At 44.9% G+C, this 17,913-nt stretch overlaps 1 protein-coding gene across 1 annotated transcript in view; it reads left to right on the forward strand.

Moving 5' to 3' along the window:
• Positions 1 to 17,913, forward strand: part of LOC124616022 (cytochrome P450 6k1-like) — a 175,036-nt gene that overhangs the window by 143,170 nt on the left and 13,953 nt on the right. Inside the window, exon 7 of the mRNA XM_047144240.1 lies at positions 7,747 to 7,998. Coding sequence (XP_047000196.1) covers positions 7,747 to 7,998 — 252 coding nt within the window. The remainder of the gene's footprint in view (positions 1 to 7,746; positions 7,999 to 17,913) is intronic.

The following is a 17,913-nucleotide window of genomic DNA, read 5'->3' on the forward strand; positions in this document are numbered from 1 at the left end:
AGTGGGGGACTGTTCAAGCTGGTGAAGGCTCTGTAATGGTGTGGGGCGAGTACAGTTGCAGTGATATTGAACCCCTGATACGTGTACATACGACTCTGACAGGTGACACGTACGTAAGCATCCTGTCTAATCATTCATTCATGTCCATTGTGCATTCCGACGGACTTGGGCATTTCCAGCAGGACAATGCGACACCCCACACGCCCCGAATTGCTACAGAGTGGCTCCAGTAACACTCTTCTGAGTGTATGGTGGGTTCCATGTGGTTCCCTTTATGTTTGACCTCTGCTTACGACAGTGTTACTACTCAGGCCAGTCCGCATCTCGTGGTCGTGCGGTAGCGTTCTCGCTTCCCGCGCCCGGGTTCCCGGGTTCGATTCCCGGCGGGGTCAGGGATTTTCTCTGCCTCGTGATGACTGGGTGTTGTGTGATGTCCTTAGGTTAGTTAGGTTTAAGTAGTTCTAAGTTCTAGGGGACTGATGACCATAGATGTTAAGTCCCATAGTGCTCAGAGCCATTTGAACCATTTTTTACTCAGGCCACATATTCGTTGAAAGCACCGATGATGGCTGTTATCAGTTGAAATCGATTTGCAAAAGTAAATAAAGAAAACATGATTTTGCGACTGGTTGCTGCTTATTTGGTAATTTTATTCTTCTGAGTGTAAACACTTCGCTGGTTTCCAGATTCCCCAGACATGAACATTATTGAGCATATCTGGGATGCCTTGCAAACGTGCTGTTGAAAACAGATCTCCACCTCCTCGTACGCTTACGGATGTATGGTCAGCCCTGCAGGGTTCGTGGCGTCAATTCCCTCCAGCACTACTTCAGACATTAGTCGTCCTGTTGCGGCACTTCTGCGTGCTCGCGGGGGCCCTACAGAATAATAGGCAGGTGTATCAGTTCCTTTGGCTCTTCAGTGCATAACTGGCGAACCAGGCAATGCTGCTCAGTTGCTAAATATTTAACTCGTTGGACGTACATCATAAACTACTTCGGTTCCCCTCTGTCCCTACCCAGCTCCTCCCCCCCCCCCCCCCCCGCCCCGCCGGTCTTTTTCCATCTCCTCCTCCTCTCCCTCCCTTTCTGAATCACCTCCTGGCTCACGTTTTCTCCATGCGTGCTCCCCACAGCCTATCTCCGTTTCCTCCACCTTTCTCTGTCCTCTTACGCCTCTCTCTGACTGTGAGGCCTGTTTATTGTAATTGCAAACGTAATCTTGATTGGAAACTGAAGTCGCTTAATATGAATGGGTAATCAGTTGGGATCATTGGTGTACGGGGTGTGAGCAAGACCTGTCCAGCTGCTAGGCCTCTGATGATAATAACTTCAGAGGCAGTGTTCTGCTCAGATTCTGTAGTGGCATTCTAATCATAAACCGATAAACCATAAATACGGTTTCCGTGTTTTCTGTAACATCGACAGCGTGGGAGAAAACAAAATAGCACAGTCTCATGTATATAATTTTTGATTGAAATTGTATATAAGGAATAAGAATGTACGGGAGTTTCAGAACTCGACAAGATGAAGAAAGAAAAGCTTATTAAACGTAGGCTCTAAAATGCTTTAAGAACTATGAGCACTTGTTTGTCTTCGATACTGTAAAGCACAGCGCTTCTACTACAATCTCTTTGCCTTCAGTATTTGGGGAGGACGTGATATGAACCAAAACAAGAATATAATGTCCATTAAACGTTGGCTCTAAAACGCATACGTTGAGAGCTGTGAGTACTTGTTCAATAGAAGAGTGTATTTTATAGTAGCAAAAATCAGCCAGCGCACATAGCTACAGGGTCCGGCATAAAAAACTCCCCGATTACAAAGTAACGTGCAGCGGACAGTAGAAGGAGCAGAGTGGTGGGGGGCGCGTCGTTAAGTAGCTGCCTACGTGCCGTTTTCAGTGTACGCCATGGCGTGGTCTGGTGAACATCGTGCCTTCGTAGTGGAAGATTTTATTCAAAATGGCGAATCGCCTATTAATACTCAACGTGCTTTTCGCGTTCGCTTTGCGCTCGGACGACGGGACCCAGTTCCCGATAAGAAAACAATTTATTCTTGGGTTGCTAACTTTCGTGAGACAGGTTCCGCATTAAAAAGGAAACCACCTGGACGACCACGGACTGCAACAGGCCCCGGAAATGTTGATGCAGTTAGAGCTTCAGTTCAACAATCTCCTCGACGATCCGCTAAAAAGCATGCGGCAGTATTACGGATATCTGATCGAAGTGTGAGAAGAATCTTACATCGAGATCTTAAAATGCATCCTTACAAACTTGTAACTACGCAGGAACCGAGTGAACGGGACTGTGGTGTCCGTGTAAGTTTGTGCCAAGACCTTCTTCGGAACATTCGTCCCAACGATGTTGTGATTTTTTCTGATGAAGCACACTTTCTCCTTGCCGGAACAGTGAACAGCCAAAATTGCAGGTACTGGTGTGAACACAATCCCCAAGAACTTCATCAACGACCACTTCATAGCCCTAAAGTAACAGTATGGTGTGCTGTTTACAATTCCGGAGTGATCGGTCCTTACTTTTTCGAAGAAAATGACAGGAATTTAACCGTCAACAGTGAACGCTATTGTGCCATGCTCCGTGACTTTCTCCAACCGCAACTAAGGTAGCTTTTTGGTGAAATAGAGAACGTGTGGTTCCAGTAAGATGGTGCTACAGCCCACACAGCGCGGCAGTCACTGGCATTGGTGAAGGAAATGTTTCCTGGACATGTGATCTCGTTGCGTGGTGACATTGGCTGGCCCCCACGATCGCCGGACTTAACGCCCTGTGATTTCTTTCTTTGGGGCTATTCAAAAGCAAAAGTTTATGAACAACGTCCACAATCTTTGCGAGCCCTGAAAGAAGCAATTACACAAGAGGTTGAAGCTATTCCACCTGAAATGACTCAAAGAGTAATGAATAACTTCAAGGAAAGACTCAATCAGTGTGTCGACAGTGCAGGAAGCCATTTAAGGGATGTTTTATTTAAAAAGTAAGACCATAAGAGTATTTTCTAAAATGGCATAATATGTACTTTTATTTAGTATAAATAAAATTGTTCTACCTTATTTGGTTTTGTTTTTATTAGCTTTCCTTAAAGGGGAGGTTTTTCTGCTGGACCTTGTATTAAGTGACGCATTTTTGAGCATATGTTTACTGAACATCTGTTTCTTGTTTCGGTCCACACTACCTCCTCTCAAAATACAGAAAGCAAAGAGCTTGCTTGCTTCACACTATCGAAAATTAAGAGATGCTGATAGCACTTGAGATATGCATTTTAGAGCCCATGCTTGCCAGACTTATTTCCTTCTTGTTATATGAGGAATCTATTCCTGAAGTTTTGCTGTAGAGTTTTGGAACACCCCGTACAAGGGAGAAACAATTAGTCCTTCCAATCATAATTGAAACTGACTGCGAGAAAGAAATCGAAACCGCTCATTTTCTCAGCACAGCATAGCATTTTCTTTGTCGCAGTCAGTTTTAACAGAACCTGTATATTGTAGCATAAAACGATATAGTATGTGTCAGTCTGAACGTTCGTTAGTGTAAGGCGTAAAAATGTGAAGTAAATTGATCAGTTTAATTCAGATTTTAACGACATCCACAGAAAGCCTGTATATTGTAGCATAAAACGATACAGTATGTGTCAGTCTGAATGTTTATTAGTGTAAAGCGTATAAATTGAAACGTTGTTATCAAAAATTTCAAAAAGTTCTTGGCCAATAAACATTCAGACTGACACAGCTTATATACTTTTATACGATAATGTACAGGTTTTCTAATATATATCGTTGCACTGACGAGTATATTTTCGTCCAGTACTACATAATAGTATAACTGAGGAACAGTGTTACCAAAATTTTTACAAGATACTCTAATGAACATTCAGGCAGACACAGGATATATATTTTTTAAATATATATAATGTATATGTAAATTTTAAAGGGGAAACTTTGTTACCAAAGTCTCGAAAAGTTCTTGACTGATGTACCTCGAATTCTTATACTATACGCTAATAAACATTCAGACGTACGTAAGCTACACGTTTTTTAAATATATATGATATATAAATATATAATCTGCAAATATTGTTGCGTTGTCGTCCTGGAGGAAGGTCAACGTGTGAATGGCTGGCTTCTTCTCACAGCCTTCTCTGCTTTGTCCTTGCCGACTGCCGTGCCGGTGCTTGACTATACGCCATAACAGGATGTTGTAACAGCTACATTGCCTTCCTCCAGCACGTTACAAGGAAACACTGCAAAACATGTTGTCGTACCAAGTCTCATATCCCTGGCAGTCCCTCATCTAATGTTCGCTATTAGGTATCAGGACACTTCTGATCGGATAGTGTGCGAGTATGCCGTAAGAGAATGATGAGTTTTTAGTACATAGTACAGCTGACGTAAAAATTATTACTGGACAGGTCCTGCTACAGAAAAAAAAGTCAGGGTGAAGAAATGTTAATAAAGCTCCATTTGTCAAAATGTTCCCAATGTCTAAAACCAGAGTTATAAAATTTATTAGAGTCGCGCCCTGTAGAGTACTTGGCACTTAAACAAGTAGCACGATGCTGCACCTGAATCGATTGTCTGTACAACAGCCGACAGAATTCCGCTGCTTCTCCTCCCGAGCGAGTGATAAGTGAACACACATGTGGCCTGCACGTGGATGCTGCTGGGTCGCCTCCCTAGAAGCAAACAAGTAGTCATCGAGACCACAGCTATCTCGAGCATGGTGTGGTCCTGGCAGCCGCGGCTGACATCTGGCAGAGGCGAGTGGGATCACGGAAACGATGACACATGTGGTCTCCTCCTTACATTTTTTGTTTGTTTTAAACAAAAACGTTATTCTGTAAACTGATGTCAGCTGAATCGGAACATTATGCAGAATCAGCAGCGATGAGTGAAATTGTGTGCTGGAACAGGATTCGAACCTGGAATCTCCCGTTTACTAGTTGCGTTAACCACTACTTCACCCAGGCACAGTGTTTATCGCAGTTGCACGGACTGTCTCGGCACGCCTGCCAGACGACCCACATTCCCACCCACCACCACCTACCAACATTCCCTGTCCGTACCCTCCATGCTCGCTACTTTGAGATTCCCACTGGAGGTAGAATGTAATTGTGCGTCCACACAGATGGTGATGAGGTCCCATACTCCAAGGAGCGTAGGGGGCGATGCGGGAGTCCCGCACCGCTGTACTACGCAAGGTGCCTTCCTCCGACCGTAATGACGATGACGATGAAGACGACACAACACCCAGTCACCTCGAGGCAGGAAAAATCACTGACCCCGTCAGATATCGCATCCGTGACCCCGTGCGCGGGAAGCGAGAATGCTACCGCAAGACCACGGGCTGCGGACATCCACACAGAAGGTGTGGCGAATCAGTTATACGAATGCATGGTGTCTGTTCTTTCATACGTTCATACAACTGATCCGCCTCGATGGGCAATGAATCCACCACCTCCAGTGCGGATGCACAGTGACGTCCGACCGGCATAAATATCAAAGTAGCATGCATGGAGGATATGTATGGGGACTGTGGATAGGTGGCGCTGGGTGGAAATATGGGTCGGCTGGAAGGCATACCGAGACAGTCTGTGCAACTGGGATAAACACTGTGTCCTGTTGGCAGTGATTAACACAACTGCGTAGTAAACAGGAGATCCAGATTCGAACCCCAGTCGAGCAATTATTTTCACTCTTCGCTGATGATTCCGCATAAAGTCCTGATGCAGCTGACATTAGTACTTCTATCTCTTTCCCTTCCTTTCCTTTCCTTTCTTCTCCCTCCACCCTCAATTTACACATACGTATCACAGCTGCGGAATCAGTGAAGTATCTGTTCTTTCGGACATGTCCAGAAGAGTGGACACCACACATTCACATAAAGACCTTATTGTTCGGGTCCTAACCCAGTAGGCTGACAGCTGGGTGGTGGGGAGTTGTTTGAATGTGGAAACATGGGATGTCTGTGTACTTTGTTTACAGTGCAACTGACGGCTCAAATGGCTCTGAGCACTATGGGACTTAACATCTGAGGTCATCAGTCCCCGAGAACTTAGAAATACTCAAAGCTAACTAACCTAAGGACATCACACACATCCATGCCCAAACAGGATTCGAACCTACGACCGTAGCAGTCGCGCGGTTCCGGACTGAAGCGCCTAGAACCGCTCGGCCACCATGGCCAGCTAGTGCAACTGATATTCATTAAGTATGCGCTAAATGATCCCCAATGTTCACACTGTGTAACTGGTATGTAATAAGAGTGTATTTGTTTAAATATTCTTCTGTGGTGTCTTTTAAGCATGGCACATCTGTGTAATTTGTTTATAATAAATCTGTTTCATGGCAAACGTGAGCCGGTCGCAGTGGCCGAGCGGTTCTAGGTGCTTCAGTCTAGAACCGCGCGACCGGTACGGCCGCTGGATGGAATCCTGCCTCGGGCATGGATGTGTGTGATGTTTAAGTAGTTCTAAGTTCTAGGGGACTGAAGACGACAGATGTTAAGTCCCATAGTGCCCTAGCCATTTGACCCAGCCGGCCGCGATGGTCTCGCGGTTCTAGGCGCTCAGTCCGGAGCCGCGCGACTGCTACGGTCGCAGGTTCGAATCCTGCCTCGGGCATGGATGTGTGTGATGTCGTTAGGTTAGTTAGGTTTAAATAGTTCTAAGTTCTAGGGGACTGATGACTTGAGATGTTAAGTCCCATAGTGCTCAGAGCCATTTGACCCTTTTTTTTTTTTTTTTTTTTTTTTGGAAAACGTGACTAATTCTTGAAAAGCTCTTGAAAGTGGGTATTTGTAATAGTGGCAGATAATCACATAGGTTTCAGCAAAAATTGTAACAAATTACATCATGGCTGGCTGGCTTGGTTGGCAATAATGGAAGACTAGGGGAAGAGGACAGGTTTTTAATTTCCAACTGACACAACTGGGCTGTTACCAACATCTTGGATGTTTTGATGTGTCGTTTCAGTGTTGGTATTACGCTACGATATGCTGGAGACAGTGGGAGGACAGGGGGAGGAAGGTGGAAGGGAGGGGTATGGTTATGCCATGAAGTCGATATCAAGGTGAAAGTCAAAGTTTGTAAGTCATTAATCTGTGGCCATGAATGTGGGAAACCTGAGGGTCAAAGGTCAACTACTATGCAGAGTTGCCACTGAATGTCTACTCTAAAGTCATACATTTTGGTCCAGAAATTATTCGAGAACACACATTTTCAATAATTTGGCAACAACCAAAAAAAGTTGAAGTACTGATAATTAGTTTCAGAGAAGCCTAAAGGATTGATTTGAAGCCAACTCCTTCGACTTCTTTGACGAATTTCTTAGCAGAACTGATTGATGTTTATGGATTACTAAGAATGTCAAATAAAACGAGTGTTACATAAAAATATTATTTGTGCAAGTCTTCAGTGGCATAATATGGTGTGTGTAAATGATTTTTGTGAACTGATTTTCTCTTTGATTATTGCCTAAGATTTATCATATTCACTTCAGTCATATTTTGTGACAAGTTTATTATTACTTCTTAAATGAGAATATCTTTAACAATTTTCGATTTATTCCATATTTGTCAGTGGAAGAGATTTTAACAATCTCTTTTTTTTGTCGGTAAATATCTGTTATGTAGTTTTGTTTTGTGACATGTTCGACGTCTTTGTAGATTTCCTCAGTATTGATTTATGGAACAAAAAATATATCTAAAGTAGACTCCAATATTTTATGAAATTGCAGAGACGCTACGGAAGTATCCGGCGCTGCCACTCTTGAATCGGGAGTGCAACCAGGAGTACAAAATTCCAGACAGCGACGTTGTGCTGGAGAAAGGAACACCGATCTCCATATCGGTGCTGGGCCTCCACCACGACCCCAAGTACTTCCCGGAACCCGAGCGATTTGACCCTGAGAGGTTCTGCGAAGAGCAGAAGGCCAAGAGGCACCCTTACGTCTACCTACCTTTCGGAGAAGGACCACGCAACTGCATAGGTCGGTATCTACTTGACGTTTTACTGCATGCAGTTGTCTTGTTCTTGTCTTACATGACTGACACATTCTCGAACACAAGTATACATATTTCTCGTGCGGCAATATTTCTTTTTGCATAACAATATTTACCGAAGGAACAAAGAAGTCTCGATCACAAGTATACATATTTCTGGTATAATAATATTTTCTTTTTTGGTACAACAATATTTACCGATGGAACAAAGAATTAAACGAGTTTTCCGCCCGCCTACGATACTCAGAGTTCTTTAAGGTTCGCTTATGGACAATTTTCCTTCAGAAGGCCTAGTGTTTATAATGTTTGTAGTAGCTGCGGCACGTGATAACGTCAAACATACTTGCACCGTGGGAGACAGTTATGTTGGACATCGATGATGTATATGCCTGGACCATCCAAAGAAAGCGGCAGTGACAACTCATTGTCTCTGTATATGATCACTAAAATTCTCCCGTCCAGACTTTTGTACTGGTAGAGCGTAATTAACGAAGCGGTCGAAATTCACAACTGAACAAACCTTGTAAACAGAGATACAGGGTTCTTGTTTGATGATGATGATGATGAAGTCCCATACTCCTTGACAGAGCGTAGGGGAAGATGTGGGAGACCCGCACCGCCGTACTAGGCAAGGTGGTTTGCTATAGCCTTCCTCCGACCGCAATGCAGATGAATGATGATGATGAAGACGACACAACAACACCCAGTCATCTCGAGGCAGGTGGAAATCCCTGATCCCGCCGGGAATCGAACCCGGGACCCCGTGCTCGGGAAGCGAGAACGCTACCGCGAGACCAAGAGCTGTTTGGTACACCAAATGAATATGGTCCACTTCGTGGAGTCAGAAACTAGACAACGAATCTCCCATCACGCAAAGATAAGAATCTCTCTATTGTGGACCTAGATGATTTTGTATAATGACCTAGCAATTAGACTACGAGGAGCAAATGAGATTCTTTCACTATCTGTACTCTCCAGTCTAAGACAATAGCAGTTAAATTACATATCTCAAATTCAGTTTCCTAATCGTCCTGTCCTTTACTCATAGACTATAGGACGGATAGCACTGAGAGATTTAATATACACATGATTTCATTACTTATAATAATTAGTCAATGGTATAAAGCAAACAAAGCACACTATGAAATAAAGCAGCTCATTAATACACTCTACTTCAATTCACTGCTGTCATTAGTATGTTTAGTTGTGAAGGAAGTAGTAACCACAATAGTTATACCGTCTTTTCAAAACGCAAAATGTGGCGTTAATGGGCTATGGCATCAGACGACCGATGCAAGTGCCTTTGCTAACAGCACGACATCGCCTGCAGCACCTCTCTTGGGCTCGTGACCATATCGGTTGGACCCTAGACGACTTGAAAACCGTGGTCTCGTAAGATGAGTCCCGATTTCAGTTGGTAAGAGCTGATGGCAGGATTAGAGTGTGGAGCAGACCACAGAAAGCCATGGACCCAAATTGTCAACAAGGCACTGGGCAAGCTGGTGGTGGCTCCGTAATGTTATGGTCTGTGGTTACAAGGAATCGACTGGTTCCTTTCGCCCAACTGAAGCGATCATTGACAGGAAATAGTTATGCTTGGCTACCTGGAGACCATTTACAGCCATTCATGGACTTCATGCTCCCCAATAACGATGGACCATAATTGTTCACAATTCTGGACAGTTCAAGCGAATAGTTCGGCCGACATGGATCCAATGGAACGTTTATGGGACATAATCGAAAGCTCAGTTCGAGCACAAAAACCTGCACCGCCAACACTTGTAAGGCGTCGTGGTCTCCTGGCCTTCATTGCTTACATATTCCGCCCTCACAATCATATTCCGCACATCAAGACGCTTCATTCGAACCCAAGCTCGATAAGATAAAGTCAATGTTGTATGAATTCGTGTAAACGATATGCAAATTACAAGTAAATCGCAAGTGCGCACCGAGATTGAAATACTCGAGGCTGGCGTACACACACACATTCAAGACACGATGGTCACAAAAGCTTTTAGTTTGGGAGAGGCAAACCGCACGCCAGGAGGCCGGTCCCTTCAGAGGATGAGTCAACCTATCTACATCGGCCGGCGACCGCCCGTAGAGCAGACAGCGTTTGCCCGAGTGAAAGGGAGAATGACCCCGTGTTCGGCCTGCAAATTCCGATACATTGTGTGGGAGTGCCCAGCCTATGCATTCTTTACAAACATAGCACGCAGCTCCAGAGGTTTTCACAGGGAGACAGCAAACGCCAAACGCTGATGCTACAGATTTCCGGATTGGTCGCCTTAAACGAAACGTCATTCTCCCGTTTTAGAAGAGCAATGCTGATTGGCAGACAATATTCCTGACGCCTTGAGCTGAAGGAGTAATGGAAGAGACTTAAAGATATACCGTTTCACGTCTGGCGTGGAGAGGGGCCATTCCGTTGTCGCTCTTGGAGCGAGAACACGTAACGAGAGCGCGTGAGCTTGCACGTGTACTCAAAGAGCGAGGAACAAGTCTCCCCTCAGTACTTCCCTGGGAGAACACCTCTGTCGAGAGTGAGTCGGAATGCGACTCTATATTGAGTCCTTGTGATTAAGCGTTGTTCACTGTGTTGGCTGCCACATTTATTGTGCGGTGTGAACAGAGAGAGTTATAGTTAAACGCCTGCGAGCGAATTTTTGAGTGGCATCGCGGTGGACTGGTTATCTGACTGGTGTACTACGCCAATAGTTAGACTAGGGGGGAATAGGAGTCCTTGACTTCATCAAGGCGTAGGGAGAGTTTGATTGGCGAAGGTCAGTCCAGATAGAACGAGAGTTATCTTATTTGTCAGCAGCGAGCGGCGCAGACAGCAGTCATTGCAGCTTACGGTATTGTGCGCTACAGCTCTTCCGAGCCCCATATTTCCTCCACAACAGTACACTTCACTGCATTTCACACGCGACAGCCTCGACCGTACCTAGCAACATTCTAACGGATAATTATTCAAGTTGAGTAGGCGCGGCTCTCAGCCATTATGCCAAGTCAATAACAATCGTAAACTTTGTATAGAAATTTCATTAGCGAATCCTATCTTTAAGAGGTAAGTTCACACTCCGAAAAGAGCCCGGAAATAACTTGTTCACTGTTCACATTGTGATTGCTCAGAATTTTTCCAAAAAAAAATAATAATTTTCGTTAGTTGCATTTTTTTTTACACTAACTAGCACTACTCCAGTACCCAAGTATCCCACTAGTTACGTAAGAAATTTTGTGAATTTTTGTGTCATTTTCTTACAGCGGACAACTCCAGAAGGTATTTATTGCTGAAAGTTTTCAGGTATTTCTCTTTAGAACGTTAGGAGCGTCTGTCTGACTTCTGTAGTAGTGTGGGGGTGGAAACTGCATCTTGCAGGAGCCACAGGGTAAAGGGTACATCTCAGATTAATCCGTTGCGCAGAATGACAGAATAGCACCCACACGCTCACACACACTCGCAGTTATGGACGGCTATAGAGGCAGCAAGGTCTTATTTCCTCTGGGGCTTCCACCGTCTTGTTGAGACCATGGCACGTCGAGTTGCTGCGCTACTGCGGGCAAAAGGAAGTCCGACACGACATTAGGATGTATACAGTGTATTTGGCTGTTTCCGAGTCTATGATAAGGCAGGAACCTTAGAGGAGGGCCTAAATTGTTGCGAGTGAAACGAGAAGCAATAACCTTCATCTCTTCATTGTCACATATATTAGACTGTATTCGCAGTGTACGTAAAAATCGCGGAAGAGGCAGATACTTTTCATGTTGCAATGACTGGCGCTTCGGTTGGTATACTCCGGCCGCTGACGACATTTGGCGCCAGTGCATAGCAGGAACGTCCTTCCCGCGCGTGACAAAGGCCGCCGTTTAATGTCAGTCTGGTGGCACAGTGGTGTTCCAGCTACCGATGAAGAATTTTACGCTATCGGTCGCCGAATTTCGTGTCTTCACACCTGCGCGTTTTGTACATAGACTGGCATAAACGGGAGGCTGCAATCATTGCTCATTAGTGAGTTTCTCCCATAGGACACCAAAATATAAAATCCGCAAGGCCCGCGTTACGATACGGAAGCAGGTAACGACAGTAGCGCTTCTAGTGGTCTGGCAGTGAATTTTGAATACGAGAAAACATGCGAAGAAAGTCCGTATTTCAAATTGGAATTACGCCACTTAGATGACAATGTTTTTCATTTGCAACTCATGGTTGGGTCTCGTACTCTTAGAAGTAAAGTGCGTGCCTGCAAATTGAAAGGCTTTTGACTTTGAAAAGTAATACATTCGAGAAATCTCAATCAGCAACTAATTTTTTTTTTAATTTGTGGTAAGTTCCTGTGGTACCAAACTGCTGAAGTCACCGGTCCGTAAGGTTACACTCTACCTAATCTAACTTAAACTAACTTACGCTAAGGACAGCACACACACCCATGCCCGAGGGAGAACTCGAACCTCCGACGGGGGGAGCCGAGCGAACCATGGCAAGGCGCCTCAAACCACGCGGATCAATAACTAAGATTAACTTCTTGTAGCTGGGATTAAGAGACATGTAAAATTTTGTAAATGATTTCGTGGTATCCTTTTGACTGTACAGTTATTTAATTGTAAAACCATTTATTGCATTTCCGACCGTGTGGCCGTTGTCAATCGCAAGTAACTGCACCTTAGCGCATGTCAAAACCCAAAAATCATCTGGCATGACATCACACAGAAGCTGGTGTCATCGCATTGTTCTCCTGATTACGACTTCTTGTGTGTATTACACTCTTCGAATTGCCTTTGAATATGTCGCTCGCGTTCTGCTATATAATTGCTCGCATCCATGTTATTGGATGAAGTAAGTTTTTCCATATTCGTTGTTGTTTCGTGTGAAACAGAAACTTGTTTCATCACTTAGTGTTCTATGAACTTCCTGCTTACAAATCCGTGTGTGAACTGCTCGACTTAAATGTGTCCTACGTATATCGTTCGTATTTCGTTTTATTTTAGTCCTCATCCGCCTTTTGTTCTTTCTCACATTTAATGGAGAAATCCATGTTAACAGTTTTCGACAGAATTGATATTCAGCTTTATTACATGTTGTCACGGAATGAGTGTGTATTTCTGCTTTGAATGTTGTTACTTCTCGCTACGGAATGTGCTTTATAGTCTTACTGTCTAAGCCATTCTTTCTCGTGAATACTAAGAACGCAACAGTAGCTATGCAAATATGTTTACATGTTATTAACAAGTACTTCAAACAATACATTTTAACAGAAATCAGTGTACCACAATAATTCTCCCATTCAAATGAAAATTCAGAAGCAAATAATACACACTCTCATGCTTTCGTCATTGTAGCTACTACTGTATTCTGTATAACTAGCCTTTAATAAATGCAGTAGCGATCAGTACCGGGGAAGTACTTTCACACTACACCATACAGTTCAGTGTACAACTATGCACTTTAAGGCAGAATATTTTGGACGCATAATAGTACCCGGTGGAATAACTAAGTACTCTGCCACTAATACTCCGTACTACCAAGCATAGTCGGTAGCAAGAGGCAACACCATTCAAAGCATAAATACACACTTATTCCGTGACAACACGTAATAAAGTTGAATGCCAGTTCTGTATAAAACTGCTAACATGGAGCTCTTCATTAAAAGCGAGAAAGTACAAAAAAAAAGGATGCGAAATAAAATAAAGTAGAACAAGAGCCATATAATTTGAGATGGGCACTAACGTACGCTGATTCGTATGAAGGATTAAATGTCCAGCGAAAATTATGTGACGAAACAAGCTTCTGTTATATATGAAACAAAAATAAATATGGAATCATTTCCTCCACCCAATGTTACAAGTGCGAGCAAATACAAAACAGAATACGAGCAACATTTCCACAATACAATTCAAAGAGCGCGATACGCGCAAGAAGTCGTAATCAGGAACACAACGTAATGAAACCAGCTTCTGTTTATTACTAAACGAAAACAAATATGTAACACTTTAAATCAGCCAGGCCAGTAAGAAACTGAAATGATTTTTTGGCCTGGCAATGAAGCAAGCTCTTGTTAGCGGAAGCCCGTATGTGATTTTCACCTCCCTCGTTCGTCACACCTACAGATTTCAGTCAGTTGTGCTGATGAAATGCTTTGGGGATTTCATGATGACAGTTAATGTTTCGCCCGAGAACCATTTCTTCAATATCATCAGAAAAGTCTCAACAAACACAGTATTTATGGATTTGACTAGCATTTATAATTACAGAGCGTATCTAATTCCTTTCGTCCTCTCTTCTCTATTCCTCTGTAATTTTTCAGAGATATTCTGCTACCTCCGTTAATTAGTCACTGAGTGACAGTTATTGAACAATATGAAAAAAAATGAAAATTATTTACAAACTACGACGTGCACACACTTTATTCAACATGTAAACTTCACAACAGATATTCGGATTTAGGTTATGACATGTTCGATATGCCTGCCGTCATTGGCGATGATGTGGCGCAGGCGAATAGCCAAATTCTGCGGGACCCGCTGATGTGTCGGAACATCCATGCTGTCGATGAGCTCCTGAATGGCAATGGTTTTGGGTTTATTGATGTACACATTCTCTTTAATACAGCCTCACAAAAAGTAGTCGCATGTGTTCAGATCCGGAGAACATGGCAGCCAATCGAGACCCATGCCAGTGACCTCTTGGTACCTCAGAGCCAGAATGCTGTCCCCAAAGTGCTTCTCCAGAACATCAAACACTCTCCTCCGATGCGGTCGAACTTCGTCTTGCACGAACCACATCTTGCCGGAATCAGGTTCACTTTGGATAACGGGGATGAAATCATCTACCAAAACCTTCACGAACTGGTCGGTAGACACTGTGCCATCAAGGAATATCGTACCGATTATTAAATGACGGGACACTGCGCACCACACAGTCAACCGTTGAGGGTGAAGAGATTTCTCGGTCGCGAAATGCAGATTCTCAGTCCTCCAAATGCGCCAGTTTTGCTTATTGACGAATCCACCCAAATGAAAGAGGACTTCGTCGCTAAACCAAAACATACTAATTGCCATCATGCTTCGCGGCCAACCGTGCAGTTTGAATCTCCTGAGGCAAACCGTTCAGAAGTTATGACAATTTTATTTCATATAGGTCAATGTTTGTCGCCCTGTACATGTTCTACGGGTCACTTTGTGCCATATTTCGTGAAGGCGTGGAACGAGTCGGCTTACAGAATTTTAACACAACTGGTATTTAAATACACTCCTGGAAATGGAAAAAAGAACACATTGACACCGGTGTGTCAGACCCACCATACTTGCTCCGGACACTGCGAGAGGGCTGTACAAGCAATGATCACACGCACGGCACAGCGGACACACCAGGAACCGCGGTGTTGGCCGTCGAATGGCGCTAGCTGCGCAACATTTGTGCACCGCCGCCGTCAGTGTCAGCCAGTTTGCCGTGGCATACGGAGCTCCATCGCAGTCTGTAACACTGGTAGCATGCCGCGACAGCGTGGACGTGAACCGTATGTGCAGTTGACGGACTTTGAGCGAGGGCGTATAGTGGGCATGCGTGAGGCCGGGTGGAAGTACCGCCGAGTTGCTCAACACGTGGGGCGTGAGGTCTCCACAGTACATCGATGTTGTCGCCAGTGGTCGGCGGAAGGTGCACGTGCCCGTCGACCTGGGACCGGACCGCAGCGACGCACGGATGCACGCCAAGACCGTAGGATCCTACGTAGTGCCGTAGGGGACCGCACCGCCACTTCCCAGCAAATTAGGGACACTGTTGCTCCTGGGGTATCGGCGAGGACCATTCGCAACCGTCTCCATGAAGCTGGGCTACGGTCCCGCACACCGTTAGGCCGTCTTCCGCTCACGCCCCAACATCGTGCAGCCCGCCTCCAGTGGTGTCGCGACAGGCGTGAATGGAGGGACGAATGGAGACGTGTCGTCTTCAGCGATGAGAGTCGCTTCTGCCTTGGTGCCAATGATGGTCGTATGCGTGTTTGGCGCCGTGCAGGTGAGCGCCACAATCAGGACTGCATACGACCGAGGCACACAGGGCCAACACCCGGCATCATGGTGTGGGGAGCGATCTCCTACACTGGCCGTACACCACTGGTGATCGTCGAGGGGACACTGAATAGTGCACGGTACATCCAAACCGTCATCGAACCCATCGTTCTACCATTCCTAGACCGGCAAGGGAACTTGCTGTTCCAACAGGACAATGCACGTCCGCATGTATCCCGTGCCACCCAACGTGCTCTAGAAGGTGTAAGTCAACTACCCTGGCCAGCAAGATCTCCGGATCTGTCCCCCATTGAGCATGTTTGGGACTGGATGAAGCGTCGTCTCACGCGGTCTGCACGTCCAGCACGAACGCTGGTCCAACTGAGGCGCCAGGTGGAAATGGCATGGCAAGCCGTTCCACAGGACTACATCCAGCATCTCTACGATCGTCTCCATGGGAGAATAGCAGCCTGCATTGCTGCGAAAGGTGGATATACACTGTACTAGTGCCGACATTGTGCATGCTCTGTTGCCTGTGTCTATGTGCCTGTGGTTCTGTCAGTGTGATCATGTGATGTATCTGACCCCAGGAATGTGTCAATAAAGTTTCCCCTTCCTGGGACAATGAATTCACGGTGTTCTTATTTCAATTTCCAGGAGTGTATGTCTGCATGTTGTTGGTTTGCTGATGAGGTCACATAACAGAAAACAATATTTAGCCTAAAAACACACGTAAGCATGTAACACTTTTGGCGCCAGCTAAACTACTGGTTTTTAAATAAAAATTCTTGAGTGGCGTAGAAGGCAACGGCCTTGCCGCAGTCGTTACACTGGTTCCCGTGAGATCACCGAAGTTAAGCGCTGTCGGGCGTGGTCGGCACTTGGATGGGTGACCATCCAGGCCGCCAAGCGCTGTTGCCATTTTTCGGAGTGCACTCAGCATCGTGTTGCCAATTGAGGAGCTACTCGACCGAATAGTAGCGGCTTCGGTCAAGAATACCACCGTACGACCGGGAGAGCGGTGTGCTGACCCCACGCCCCTCCTATCCGCACCCTCAATGAGGATGACACGGCGGTCGGATGGTCCCGGTAGGCCACTCGTGGCCTGAAGACGGAGTGCTCAGTGGCGTGTAAAGAGTTGCTTGGAAGGAACTTTTTCAGCTTACTCTCAAGTGTATCAGACATAATTATCAGCTGACCTTATATCTGTATCACTAAAGGTCATTTTTTTCTTCTAGTAGTGAAATTATGGCCGTCATTATTTCTTTTGAGCACTAATCGCTTATTACAACAAATTTCATGAGACAAAATACGTGCTGTGTTGCTGTAGTTAAAATACCTAAGTCTTAAACGAAAATCTCTGCAAGTAGGTATGAGGTGGTTGCTCTTTTTTCTGCTTCCATCTAATATCCAGTCCAGGAAACACGTTTGAAGCCTTGCATCCTCTTGGCATGTCCACACTACTGTAGTTGATTCTAGTCAATAAAATTAATTTTGCAAATCAAAAGCACAAAAATGTGTGTGTTCTACGACACTGATTTATTTAGTTAACCAGTTTCCGTCTTACTAGGACACCTTCAGATTGTAATTATGCACGTTTCTTGATGACGAATTGTGACCACTATGGCAGTTTTGCGGTGGAGACATAAGTGAACATTAACAACACCGGCAGATTTTCAGACTTCTGTTGCTGGCATGAATGAATTCCAGGCGTAAAACCATGTAAAATAGCTCGATAATGGTTCCCAGTATTTTCTTTAATCTTGCTCACTTTTTGGCAAGTATGAAATCTTCCTTGCCCTCTTGCTGGTATCGTCTTATCTACAATTCTGACATTCTCTTTGAGTCGCCATTTGCTTCTTCCAGCACCTCGCGAAGGTACTGGCTGATAAGTGAAA

This window comes from Schistocerca americana, chromosome 5 (genome assembly GCF_021461395.2).
Source record: "Schistocerca americana isolate TAMUIC-IGC-003095 chromosome 5, iqSchAmer2.1, whole genome shotgun sequence".
NCBI classification, from domain to species: Eukaryota; Metazoa; Arthropoda; class Insecta; order Orthoptera; family Acrididae; genus Schistocerca; species Schistocerca americana.